The sequence below is a fragment of the Ochotona princeps genome, chromosome X (genome assembly GCF_030435755.1).
Source record: "Ochotona princeps isolate mOchPri1 chromosome X, mOchPri1.hap1, whole genome shotgun sequence".
Taxonomy (NCBI): Eukaryota; Metazoa; Chordata; class Mammalia; order Lagomorpha; family Ochotonidae; genus Ochotona; species Ochotona princeps.
This window is the reverse complement of record NC_080865.1, coordinates 34,965,643-34,980,540: the sequence shown is the minus strand read 5'-3', so window position 1 is coordinate 34,980,540 and position 14,898 is coordinate 34,965,643. Positions and strand designations below refer to the sequence as shown.

The 14,898-nt window shown below is 38.4% G+C and overlaps 1 protein-coding gene across 1 annotated transcript in view; it reads left to right on the top strand.

Moving 5' to 3' along the window:
* The window catches only part of AR (androgen receptor), a 166,864-nt gene that overhangs the window by 128,008 nt on the left and 23,958 nt on the right, over positions 1 to 14,898 (top strand). Inside the window, exon 3 of the mRNA XM_004595204.2 lies at positions 6,861 to 6,977. Within this exon, the coding sequence (XP_004595261.2) occupies positions 6,861 to 6,977 (117 nt within the window). The remainder of the gene's footprint in view (positions 1 to 6,860; positions 6,978 to 14,898) is intronic.

Here is a 14,898-nt window from a genome sequence, read left to right as displayed (position 1 = left end):
ATTCTACAGGTTCCACCCAAGACAGGTCCGGGTAGCCCTCAGACCTGATGGCCAGCAGATCAAGAACTCTAGTAGTGGCATGTCAGGCACCATTTTGGGCACTGTGGCAATAGCTTTAGGACTGCAGGGGACAACAGTGAGCTGCACATGTGCTGAGCTCGTGAGAACTCGCTGAGTTCCGTGGTCCTGCAGGAAAATAATACTGACTGTGGCATCGTACCGGTCAAAATAGGTCCATGTGGCACCCAGACATAACATCCAACAGGTTCTGACAAGATCAGCGCCACCAACAACCTAATTATATAGGACACCTGGTGTCTCTCTAATCCTGGGACCTGCTCCAACTGGAAGTGGGAGAAAGTTTGTAGAGACAACGGTGCAGCCTCACCACGGCATCACAGGAGGTGAAGAGTGGTGAGCCAAGAGCTGGGGCTACAGAGATCATGGTGGATATGTAACTTAATTACCCAGACCTGGAACTTGCTGGAGGGAGTGGCACAAGTGGCTGCAAGCAAAAATTTGTGTACCAACTGCAATAAGTAAAATTGCATTGTAGACCTGTGGGTGACACAGCTTAGAAACCTGCCCCAGGGAGAAGACTCTGCTAACCAGAAGTCCAATGATCAAGAGCAAAAGAAGAGACAAAGGCACAATGAATATTACTGAAGACTCCCCTGCAAGGGAGCAAAACCCTATGCCAACCTCAGAGATAACTGAGGAAGACATCGAGAAAATGGGGAACACAGAATCCATATGACTCATTTTAAAGATTCTGATCAACAATGAGAAGCTCATGCAAGAGTTCAAAGAATTTAAGGAAGCAATAAAGCAAATTAAGGCTGATATATCAAAAATTAAGAACACAGTAGAGCAAATTAAAAGTACAATGGAGAGTCTCCAAAATGGAATGAAGCAAGCAGAAGAAAGAATCTCAGGATTGGAAGATATTTCCTGTCATCAGGGGAAGCAAACAAAAAGCTGGAAGCAGAGCTGGATCAGGCCAAAAAAACATATTCAAGAATTGAAAGACACTATTAAGAGGCCAAATCTAAGAGTTATGGGAGTCCCAGAAGGTGCAGAAAGAGAAGCTGAGTTTGCAAATGTATTTAATGAAATAATAAAGGAAAATTTCCCTAATCTGGAATAGAATTGGGAAACAAGATCCAGGAGGGGCACAGAACTCCCAACAGGCTTGATCAAAAGCGATCTTCACCAAGACACATGATTATCAAGTTCTCTTCAATTGAACATAAGGAAAAGATCCTTAAATGTGCACGTGAAGAAAGTTGACTGACACATAAAGGAATGCCAATTAAACTCACAGGAGATCTCTCACAGGAAACTCTATAGGCAAGAAGAGAATGGAGTGACATATTCCAGATTCTAGAAGAAAAAAATTGTCAGCCTAGGATAACATATCCAGCAAAGCTTTCTTTTGTCTTTGAAAATGAAATAAAATTCTTCTACAGTAAAGAAAACTTACAAGAATTTGCCTCTTCCAAACCTGCCCTACAAATGTTACTTCAAGATGTTCTCTTGGCAGAGAAGAGGAATAACACCTACCAAAACCAAAGGCAAATGGGAAGGACATCCCAGTAAAATGACAACAGAAGACTAAACCAATGAACAACCCATTGCTAAAATGACAGGACCAAAGTACCATGCATACAGGTTAAACTCTGAATGTAAATGGCTTAAGCTCAATCAAACGTCATAGATTAGTAGACTGGATTAAAAACAAAACAACATCTGTTTATTGTCTAGAAGAGATACGCTTCACCAACAAAAATCAGCAGAAACTATATCACATGGGTTTTGTTATTTTCTGTTAGTTTCATCTCTTCAAAACACTTTCTTCTGATTAAATCATTCAATGACCCGTAGATCATACAGTAGCATCATTTTCTTCAAGAAGATTCTTGATTTTCATTCCTTCAGCTACACATTAGTCATTTAGTAGCATGTTATTTAACCTCATGGTGTTGTTAATTTCTTTTTCTCCCTGATGTTGATTTTGTTTTGTGGTTTTTCATTTAAGGGGATGTATAGTAGCTGTGTAATGGAGACTATCATATCTAGTAACATGTCATTCAACTTCATGGCATTGTAAATTTCTATTTTTCTTTCTATTGTTGATTTTGTATTATGACTCTTCATTTGAGGGGATGTACAGTAGCTGTGAAATGGAGACAAACATCCAGATGTGAGGACACAATGTAGTATGCATTTCTGCTTCCAGACAAAGATGGACTTACAATGAAACTGTTCACTATATCTTGAAAATAGGATGCTGGACTCTCTGCCATTGTCCATGCCCGCAATGATGGACATATGACTGTGTATGAAAAACTATATTTTAACAATGATATAGAGGAACTGGGGGGAGGGATTTGGGGAGGGAATAAGGGAAATGCCAGGAGCCTATGGAATTGTATCATAAGATGATAATAGTAATAATAAAATGTAAAAAAATGAAAAAAAAGAGTTTAAATGAGTTGTATGGTTTCAGCTGTAGCTTATGGCCTTATATTGTTCAATGTAAGATGAGTTATTTTGTTCATCGTTTCTCAAGTTTTTGTAAGATCTTGGGTATAGACTGTTGATACAGTTTTGCTTTGGGAATTCATTAGTGTAAAAAAAAAAAGAAAGTGGAAATAATGTTTACACTCTTCTGAAGGGAGATATGAGAGTGGCAGTTTGTTTTCTGTGTTGATTTTTTTAGTTACCAAGGCTACAATACCTTCAAAAATCAGCTTGGACCACGTCCAGATCCCACTTGCACACTCTTCTGTCAACTGACCACACAGAGGATAACCACAGAGTTATACACTTCCTAGACAAATGAACAAGATGTGTGACTCATCCAAAATGCTTTATCTTCTGGTTACAATTACCCCATATCCTGCCTCAATTGGATGGTTTTTTTTTTTTTTATTTTGTGCTGACATTACCATAATCATGCTTCAGCTTGGTGTATGTAACAAACATTTTGTGCTCATTTTTGTAACTCAAGAGTCAAGCATCACATTGAGGCATCTTGTTAAAAGGTTTTTAATGTCCTTTAAAACCCAGAAGTATCATGTTTCTAATTATACCCAGCGGTCGGATCTACAAAAAGGCAGTAAATTTCCTAGAAGGAAGAGTTTCAAAGTTTAAAATTCCTTCAATCAAGTATATGACGCAAGCTGAACCAATATCCCCGATGTACAAAAAAATCACGTATCATGAATAAAATGCTAGCAAACCAAATTCAGCAGCACATTGAGAGGACCATTCACTGATTAACTGGCATTGATTCGTGGAAAACAAGGATAGTACAACATATAGAATTCAAAAAATATAGTTGTCATATTAGAATGAAGTACAAAACAATATGATAATTTTAGCAGACACTAAAATATGTACTTGAGAACATTTAAATTCTTTGTTGGTAAAATTTTCAACAAATTAGATATAGGAAGAATGTTCCTCAACACAGTAAGGTCATATATGGCAAATCCATAATTAACATCATGTTCAATTTTGAAAATGGAAGGCTTATTTCCCCCAAATTAGGAAGAAGCCAGGAATACAATCTCAGTGCTTTTCTATTCAGTGTGCTACTGGAAGTCCTAGCCTATTTCACTTTAATGAACTTCTCATTATTCCTCACAGAATGGGACATATATGTTCAGCTTTTTTATAAGATCATTATTATGTTCCAGTGAAATAACCAAAGGGAGCGATATCTGTTACTGTTAAAAACTCTGATAGTGACAATCACACATTTAGGAAAACAGAATAAATACGAAAATGTGAACAGTAAATCCATGATTGAACATTTTCTCTGCCATCATTTCAGGAAGTAATAATTTAGATAGAAGTGAATTGGAATAAACCTGTCTCTATCCCTAATTCAAACTACATAGGTTAGTTCTGCTCCTCTTTTTCGGACCTCAAGAAAAAGATACTGCTTCCATATCCATCTCTTTGAAATACTCAACCACTTCTTTCTCTCTTAAGTGTAAATTCAAATATTAACTACCTCATTATTTTTCAAAAGAAACCGATGTGTATTTGTATGTTTTAGTTTATTGTATAATGTATATGATCACACTCATAAGCACGTGTGCATGGGTGAATCAGAATGCAGTACTTCTGCACTCACGCATTAACACGTGTATATGCCTAAGCATGTTATTTAGCTTCGGTTGCGTGTAGCTTACAACATCAGTTCCTCACTGAAGGTATGTTAAGCAGCTTGATCTTGTGGAGGGCTTTATAAACCAAAGGCACAGTAAAGAGACAAGAGATCATTAGGTTGGAATGTCCTTTATACAAAGCACTTTGCAAATATGTTATAGATACAATTAAGATACAGATTCACAGATACAAAAAATCCCAAACTGGAAAGGGATCTTAATATATTTCCAGTCCAACTCATTTTACCCATTCAACACGACCTAGAAAAGGAAAATTATTTTTTGCAAGTCATGTACTGCGTTAGTGGTGAGACTGAACAAGAATACAGATCATCTGCCTTCTGGGTCAGACCATTTCCTCTTATCTGGACCTTGAATATTTTAATCAGTAGAAATTTTCCTTTGTAATCACAATACCTGTTACAGTACTTGGTTAGATAATAGTTGATCAGTAAATTTTTATTAATATGCAGTAGAATTGGTTGTGGTGAGCTTTGTGCTCACTGCTGAGTAAATCATGAATGTCTGTTTTAAGTCGTATTGTTTTAGGCTAAGCAACACCGTGAGAAATTGAGTTCCAAATTGGAAAAATAGGAAACTGTTTCCCATATTATCCAGTATAATTTTCCTTATTCACTGTGTGATTCTTTTTTTTTTCCAAAATGGATCCTAGAATCCCTCTGGGAGCTTTGTTCCATTGACTATAGAACCATTTCTTGGCAAATGAGGGTCTAGGAACTAATATTTTCTTGTGGAAGAAGAGGGATTCTTCAAAGAAGTCAAGTGCTTCTTCACCGGAGCTTATATAAGTAATCAGTGTGGTGAACTAGTCTTGGGGAATGCAGCAATGCCAGCATCGCGGGGATGTCCCACCTGAAGAGCACCTGCAGTGTTGGAACTCAACCCACTGAGGTTTTCTACAGAACCTACCTTCTAGGAGCTGACTTTGAACGTCTGAATACCACATACTTCACTCCTAAGTTTGCAGCAGAAATAAACTATTGACAAATTACATGTTGTCGTTATATAAATAGCATTCTGTAATATGGAATGACACAGAGCTGGCCTAGAGGCCTTTGTTTTCCATCTGCTAAATGAAGAAGATAATAGTACTTACCTCAAAGCACTGCTGAGATAATTCATTTAAGTAGCGTAAGTCAAGTCCTTAACACAGGTTTGGCTCATGATAGTTCCCCAATAAACAGCAATTTTCCTTTTTCCAAGACCTCTGACTCAGTGTATGCCTTCATTCATGAGGCAAGTCACTTCCCAGGAACCCATCCTTTGAATGAAAAGTTATGCTGGTATGATTTTAATAGTTCTTTCATATCACCATTTTGGGGTTCTTTGACAAAAGAATAAAGGACGGATTAAAGAAAAGAAAAAGAAATGAGAAAGGTAAAAAAAAAATGAAACAAAAAGTAGAGAAAGGAAAAAAAAAAGTAACCCTTTGGGTAATAAAGCAAACTGCATGTTTTTTCAAGTAACGATCTGGTTAATATGGAGTCTACTCCATGAAATAACCCAGTATAAAAAGAAGCATTTCTGCACCTGATCTGCATATCCTAGGTCTGGTGATGGAAGAGAAAAAGGAGCAATAGCTAAATTTCTGTTTAATAGTTGTTGTTTTTCCTGTCATCAATTTTTCATTTTTAGGTTTCCTCCTTTCCCTCACCACAAACATTCCTCCTCTCCCAAAAATAAGTATCCCTAAAACCCAGTGAGTTCATTAAACACGGATATGTCAGTGAATATGAAGAAAGAAATAATAGGGACTTGACGAAAGAAAGAGTGGAGTACATGGATGCACACGCTGAGGCTGGAACGTGATTCTGAGCATAAGAAATCCTGCATGTTGAAGAGCAGTTGGGGGTTTCTCTTTGTCTATTTATACTTGTGAATTTGTGTACCTTTGCATCTCTTTCCATGTTTATTAGGGGGCCTAGTGGGTGCCAGGCTTGCAGTAGGAACAAAGGAGAAAATAGTGAGAGAAATGTGTGTTTTCATAAGATCTCTGTCTGAACATCTCTGACCACATCCACGGATCTTTGGCACTGAGTGTGAGTGTGTGTGTGTGTGTGTGTGTGTGTGTGATATGACTATAGGTTTACGGAAAATGATATTTCTTCCTCTGTTGGCTTCAGCTAATTCATTTTACTTGCTGTGATTCATCATGGAATGAGTGAATTTTATCTATGGTTTTTAAGACCTGCAGAATGGGAGATGTAATCACTCTGCTCGCAACTGAAAAACAGCAGTCTCATGTAGTGGTCTCTTACAGAAGTTTCAACTGCAGTGTATTATGAAAAATAAACATCTTATTAGCCTGAGTTTGATCCTATGCATGCTTAGAGGTGACAGTGAGAGTAAACACTGGATTAGCACAGCTGTTGCTGTGCCTTGCTGAAAGAGTAAGTTTCCATAGCTGGTCATTTTTTTCTGGGTGTTCTTGGCATTTGGTAAAAGTAAAGCATCTTTTTGTTCAAGCCATTGAGTAGTCCTAATAGTGGAGGTATCAACAAGACTTATGTGTGATCAAATCATTTGGGAATTTCTCTGTCTACTTCTCTCATCCGGTAGGATATGTCTTCAAGCCTTTTTTTTTTTTTTGCCTAGAAATGCCCAAAGTAAGATGATCCTGGAAGTACATTAATAAGTCTGTTATTTCTGTTCTCCCAGGGAAGCAGAAATACCTATGTGCCAGCAGAAATGACTGTACCATTGATAAATTCCGAAGGAAAAATTGTCCATCTTGCCGTCTCCGGAAATGCTATGAAGCAGGGATGACTTTGGGAGGTATGATACTTTTATTCATTTTTCCTCTTCTTCTCACTTGCTCTCTAGTTCTTCCTGTAAACCAGATTTTCTTCCTTGTTGCTTCCAAGGAGGCCAGCCATGCCCTAGATGAGGGTTGACCCTTTCATAGCTAAAATGGCCATCAGCCAGCTGGTGACTTTTGTTAACCAGACCACTCTATACTACGAGGTTCACCATATCAGATAAGCAGGAGGTGACAATCAGGGATCAAGAACCAACAGAAGGTCCAAGTGTGGACCTGACGACATACAGTTCTTCAAGGAACATAATTGTACTGGGTTGTTGTGGTTCAGTAGTAGTTAAGATGAGGGAACTAAGGAATTCAGATCATTCAGAAGAGCAGAATGACCCAAGCACAGGCTGGTCCTTCATTGTAAAGCTGGCCACCTGGAATGACAAGCTGCTTCTCTTTGGAGCCTGAGACTTGGATGCCAAACACAGCCAATTTCCTTCACTGCATTTCCTGGGAATAAACAGGCCCTTTAATCATTTCCTTTTCTTTGAAAACCTATTGATCATTTCCAAAAGCATTTTCAGTAATATAGAAGCCTAATAGTGGGAAGATGCAGCTTTTTGAAAGGCAACCCTTTATCTTAAGGATCTTAGTTCCCCTGAGCCTGTGTCTCACCATGATGCTGTCACTACTCCACAAAGACCTGACATCAGTTTAATGACAAATATTTTCTCCCTCCAGTTTCCTCATTATATCCGCCCAATGCCAGGGTCCTCCCTGCTGCTTGCTGCTTCCAAGACACGTCTTTCATGAGAAAACCAGGCTCATTAGTCCACTTTGATTTACAAATACAACCCAAAGAAAGGAAAGTGTATTGAAACTCTAGCCTCATACCTGATTACTCATTATAAGCCTGGAACACCCACATTCCCGGAATCCAGTGCTCTTCCCTCCCCTCTCAAGGGTAATTTGCAGCAATTGTCTCTCAATACCTTGTCTGCTCAATAGCTTGTCTGCCTCTGTGCACATTGACAGACAGCCACTAGTTTCTAATACTGAAGCTGGACCATATAAGAGACTTCATATAATGATACTCTCCCCTCTTTATAGGCCACTAGTATTTAAATAGGCCAGAGTTTCTCACATGAATGGACTTAGGTTCCATCTGTGATTGTATCAACAGAAGAAGCACCTCACATAGCATCTAGTACTCTCAGACATGGCAGGCTGATCCCCTCAGTGGATTTCCAGGCAACCCTACCAAGTGAGAGTCAATGTCTAAGGGATTTGCTCCCAGGTGACCCTGTCATTGTGATCTGAAATGGGGTAGGGAAGGCAGGACTGAGGTGAAGGTGTGCTAAAAGAAAGCCAGGAAGGGTAGCATGGGTATTAACAAGAGGAAGTTTTCCTCAAATGGATCTTGTAACGCTAGAATGAGTTTTCTTATACACCGAACTTGTTCATTATGTGGAAGGTATGGAGATTCTTAGACAAAGACTTCTTTCACTTGTCATTTCCTTATTCAAATTGCAAATCTACTTTGATAAAAGTGAAGTGTAATGATAACAAAAGTACTCATAATATGTGAGTACACATCTTAAAATTAGTTCCATGCTTCAGTGGCTGTCCTAAATTGTGAAGCAGCCTGTGAAAAGATTTCCACAAACACCATTTGAAAAGGTACCATGTATCAGTCAGACATAACTGTAAACTGAGTCATTGCGCAGAGAAGTGTAGTAGCTTTTTAGTCCAAATTTGAGTGGACTTAGCACAATGAAAACAAGCAGAAGTGCCAAGGATGGCTTGCATTTCAGTGTGAATCGTGTGACGTTTACTAGGTGTCTACTGTGTGTGACACACTGAGATAGTAGAGCCTCCATTAACCACAAGATACAACGACTCTTGATACTATGTACATCAAGAATTTGTAATCAGGTAAGCTTGTGTTAAAGGCCCAGCTTAATTCTTTAGTGTGTCTCTGCCCTGAGTCTCAATTTATTCATCTATAATTTAGAGACACTACACCTACGGAGTTCTATTGGCGATCAAATGACATATCCCTGCTGCATGGCAAAGCACTAATCAAATCTGGAAGTTTAGTATGGCAGTGAGGTCACTAGTAACCTCACTAGTAGGAGTCAGACAGACATTTTGATCAACTTGTGGGATAATTCTATCTAATTTTGCTTCCTACTTTCTACCTCTTAAACCAAGATTACATAGTGCATTCCAAAATGGTAACTAGGAATCTGGTATCCAACAAGTTGCTTCTCTCCTGTGAGGTTCGGTTTTCCATCATAAAAAATAGTGAACTAAACCAAGGCCTTTTCTGCAAACTAACATTATGTGATTTTATTATAGATAGTCACATAGGGATGATCGCAAATTCATCAGTTCTTTCGTAGATTGTTTCTATTCTAATCACAAGAGTATAATCAAACTCTGAGTGCTTTTCTTGTACAGTAATAATAGCTACTCACGTCCACACTTACCTAGGATACGCATGGAGATTGCTGAAGAGATGGAGGATCAAAAGCTTGTCTGTATGTGAATTATTCTGGCACTGTATAGCTGATGGATCCTTGTTCTTGATACCACAAGATCTCCAATCCAGCTCTCTCTTTTTTTTCCATTAATTGCGTGATGATGAAATCTTCTCAACTGAGAGATGTATGTGGCCTTTTCCTTCCTGCTTCTATGCCTACCTACCTGCTATATGCTTTGATTCTTAGCAGTTCTTGATATCTGTGAAAGGATTATGTGGATGAGTAAAAGTCTCAGGATGATTTTCTATATGGAAAATATAGATCTTTCATATTACAACATTCATTCCTGGCTGTTTTTTAAAGCACATAATGCTAATTACCTCAAGCATTTAAACAGGTTGCCTATTTTTCCTTTACAGAAACATTTTGAAATATAGCTGTTCAGATGAAAACCTTCCTTCTACTAAATAAGATGAGGTGTTTTCTCAACATGTAATTAGGTCAAACGCATAGCTACATTTCACACTTCGTTCTGCAGCTCCTAAGAATATACTCTCAGTTTTCAGGAAGAAATGAGAATGAAAAACTAGCCTTTGCTGCCATCCTCCCCCTTCATCTTTCCTTTTTCCCACTTTCCCTCCTGTTTCTCTTCAAGCATCATTTCATTTTGTGTTGCAAGTCTTGAATTTTTCAGTTTTCAGTTAACTGGCATTACACTACATTTGCTCCTTTCTCTTCTGGACCGTGGGAAGCTATAGGCCGTATATGAATTTCAGGTGTCAGCCGAATCCCAGAAGATAAGGACCACCAAGCTCAAGATTATGTGTAAATTAGAAGTGTACAACATTTCTTTTAAATGTTTTTCTAGCATATCTGAGAAATTTCCTAAGAGGAAACTCAACTCTGTTCCGAAGAATGAATGCTCATGAGATCTGCAGGTTTTAACAACTTCCATGAATTGTTTAGCTGGAAGAATAGTTCAGAGAGCCTCTGGCCATATTCTGATGTCATTGTGGATTCTGAACATCCTTGCAGTTTCCAACGCTGAAGACAGCCCCGATGCCTGCTCTCTCACCATCTTCCATGTTGAGGAGAAGTCAAGCATTTCTCCCTACAGATCACATGTGTTCACTGCAAGGGAGTGATTTCAGTCCTGAAGTACCACTAGTGGCATGATGTTTCACAGCATGTATCCATACATAGAACCACTCATGCAGGTTTCCAGTCATTCAAGAAGCAAGAGCTTTCTTCTTTTCATTATTCACTCATCTGTTCGTTCTTGTAGAAACTATTTGTTTAATGCCAACTGTGTGCTAAAAACTATGCTATTTTGGAGTAGACTAGAATACGATCCTTATCCTCAAAGCCCACCAAGCGTGCTAATGAATCACATTAGCTTAAAATGATATTTGGAAATTATCAAGAAATTTAATGAAATCAAAGGTAAAAGCATTCAAGAAAAAGGGCACAGTTGGAGTAAAGGCACACAGACATGAACAAAATACATTAAGGATTTGAGGAACAGCAAGTAGTTTAATATAGCTAGTGCGGGAGAGGTCAGGAAGGCAAGCTGATGATACGTTTAAAATGAACATTCTTGTTATCCTAAGAAGCTTAAATTTTGAGAAGCTGATGTTCATTTTGCTTATTTGCATAACACTTGTTAACAACCTACAAAAGTATTGTTCCCTTCGATACACATTAGAAAACATGGTGGAAGCTAAGAACTTTATTCTGTAGACAAACACCACTATCGCAGAATGTACATTTTGCAGATGAATGTGTTGTCTTTCACTGGCAGAATAAATCAGTAATGCATTAATGAACGAGAGCACTGCATCACAATCACATCTCAAAAATATGCACCAGTAGCCTCTAAAGTCGCTGAAGTAAAACCATGCTGATTCTGCAGCATTATTGTCATACACCAATGATACAATGAAAAAACATCCTAGATTGAAGTATGGTTATTGCCCAAGTGATATAATCACCACAAGTATATATTCCTGATCTAAGGGTCATGCTAGGTAAATCAGTTCAAAGAAATTTAATGACTTACATAATCACAGAATAATCATTAAATATTTCAAATGCTTTAGACATTCCATTCTAGACTTTGCTAGTACTTTCGTTATGTGCCAAAACTGCACCATCATGCTACCATATAGTCTCATTTCTAAAGCAGGAAGTCTATCAAATCAGACTTTTAGAAATTACCTAATCATTGAATCCGTTCTGCCTCCTACTCAACACAGTATAATGTAGTTGCCAAAAGAATCAACAATGTGAAACTCAGTTACTGAAAACTCATTCCTTCTTTGACCCTCTACTCTATACCTTTAAAGATACTCAGATTGCAATTGCGTTAAAAATCAGTTCTGAGAAGTGCTGCTTCCCACACACAGTTCTCCGGTATCTGAATGCCCAAACAAATCTGCCTCATTGAGATGTGAACAAAGAGTCAGAATCACCCTAAAAGTTTTGGCATTAACATAGGTGACAGATGATTCAGCACTCAGAACCTCTGGTGGTTTGGTGCATGTGTTTTGTTTTGCTTTGTTTTTAAAATGAAGTCCCATAGAATAGTTGAAATTTCAACTGAACCATAGATAGGCCTTTTTATGGTATTCTTTATTGTTACTATTATCTTCCATAGTTTTGTCAGTACAAGGCTTTCTCCCTTCACCTGCTCTTCCTCCGTCCCCATTCTACTACACACACACACACACACACACACACACACACTTATTTTTTCCCCATATTACCTGACCCCACAAGTTACTATTTCGATGACCTTAGACAAATCATTAGATTTCTCTGAGGCTCAGTTTCTCCAGCTATGCTTTGGAAATAATCAAATCTCTCTTATAGAGGTGTTGTTATGATAAAAGAAGTTGATACATGGTAAACACATAGTACATATAAGTGTACCTTCCACTCCTTTTCTATCTTGGATGGAAATGAATCTTAGTTTGTATTCCAGAGCAATATTGTGACCTTTTCATCTCTACTATTATGATGTGGCTTTTGTTTCTTGTTCAGTTGTTTGGGCTCTGAATTATCCTTGCATCAACACATGCAATCGGGTCTCAGTGGCTTAAAGCGCCACCCGCAAGTTGGTCATGCACATAGTTGTCAACAATTTGTAAGGAGAAAAATTAGAATATTTCTCTGTAATTGTAATTCTCATAGGAATTTGCATAAAGGGAGATCAGAGATTCAATCTCTTAATTTCTCCAAATCAAATTATTTATGACAGCACACACCAGGGTATCTCAAAAAGTTTGTGGGAAACAAAATTAAAAGATAAGCTATTTTCATATGAAAATTTTGAAGCCCATATATATAAAAATCTTCAAAAACTTCATGGAAATGTGTTTCATGTGAAATTATGTACACATAAATTTGTTCACAAGAATTTTGTTCACAAGAATTTTGGAACTTATGCATAAAAATAAGGTCACCTTGTTATTTATTTGCACTTTGAAAGAGAGAGGGAGAGAGAGAGAGTATTTCCATCTACTGGCTCACTCCCCAAATACCTACAACAGCTGGGGCTAGACCAGGAGCTCAGTCCAGGACTCTCACATGGGTGTAAGGAACCCAACTACTTGAATTGCCATGGCTGCCTCCCAGAGTCTGCATTGGCAGGAAGCTGGAGCCAGGAGCTAGAGCCAGAACTTGAACCCAGATACTCCAATAATAGATGCAGGTGTTGTAACCAGAATCTTGAACTGCTAGGCTGCACAGCTACCCCCAAAAATATCATTAGAATCTGTTTCCAACGAACTTTTAAACTACCCTTGCATTTGTTGTGCTGTTTCTGAGTGTTTGCTTTTAGGAAGTTATGGGTATGGGTAAATAAACTTTTTGATTCATGAATACGGATGATATGCCCTGTATGTATTACTTGTATGCATCTCACCTGTAAAATTCTGCTTAAAACTCCTTGAGTTTCTATAGTAATAAAACTATTGTTATTTACTTTTGTTCAAGTTTCTCATAACCCTTCAGTGATTCTTGAGAAAGTAAAATGATATTATCTATAATGTTTTTCAAAGGTGTTAGAAAACTAGGAGTATACAATACACAACATATCATATAAAATGGCACTCATTTTCAGGGAAAAGTTTTCATTTTCACTGATAACATAACTACTTTGAAAATATTTTAAGTTTTAAAAGATGTACTTATTTTTACATGATCTACACACTCACAGAGAAAGAGAGAAGAGGGAGAGATTTTCTACCTGCTGGTTCACTCCCCAAATGGCCACAGTGGCTAGGAACCAGGAATCTTCTTCGGGTTTTCCACATGGGTACAAGAGTCCAAGGATTTGGGCCATGTTCTGCTGCTTTCCAAAGTACATTATCAGGGTGCTGGATCAGAACAGCAACAGCCAGGAATTGATCCAGCACCCATATGGACTGCCACCACCACAGACAGCGGCTTTATCGTCTATGGCACAGCACCAGCCCCTACATTTTACTTTTGATTTAAGGAAAGTGGCATTTGTTGCTGAAGACTCTTGAATGTGTTCCTTACGCTAAGCGAATTTCAAGCTATTATTATCTTGATCTCATAAGCACATAGTAAGCTGAATATGATGCTTTTTAAAAGAAATTTCTACACATATTCGGGGATATTGCTGCTAAGGAGTAGAACTAAGAATGAAAATATATAGTCATCTAGAGACAAGCAGTCTTCAGATCACTTGTTATTGATAGCAGTTTCGTGGCAATACCTGTCTAAGAGGTAAACTGGAAATGGCATCATTACCCTGAATTTTAGAATTAGACATCATTTTCCTCAGAGTGAAATGTTAGTTAATCCTTGTTACAGAGCCTTTATACCTCTTAATTCATACAAATAAACATTTTCCTTTTCCCTCCTTAGTATTCCTTCAACCAAATTTTCTGTGGCTGTAGTAACAATTGACTTTTGCGGGAATATTTCAGCATTCTGACAGTCAGCAGTTAAAAACATATACGGGGCCCGGCGGCGTGGCCTAGCGGCTAAAGTCCTCACCTTGAACGCCCCGGGATCCCATATGGGCGCCGGTTCTAATCCCGGCAGCTCCACTTCCCATCCAGCTCCCTGCTTGTGGCCTGGGAAAGCAGTTGAGAATGGCCCAATGCATTGGGACACTGCACCCCTGTGGGAGACCCGGAAGAGGTTCCAGGTTCCCGGCTTCGGATCGGTGCGCACCGGCCATTGCGGCTCACTTGGGGAGTGAATCATCGGATAGAAGATCTTCCTCTCTGTCTCTCCTCCTCTGTGTATATCTGGCTGTAATAAAATAAATAAATCTTTAAAAAAATTTTTAAAAAATAAAAAAAAAAAACATATATGTAATAAGCACCTGCAAAAACTTGGGCTGGCATTTGGAACCAAGAAGAAAATGTGGATCTGGACCAAGATGAAAGGTCACCAACCAAAGCTTGCACAGTGAGGTGTCATG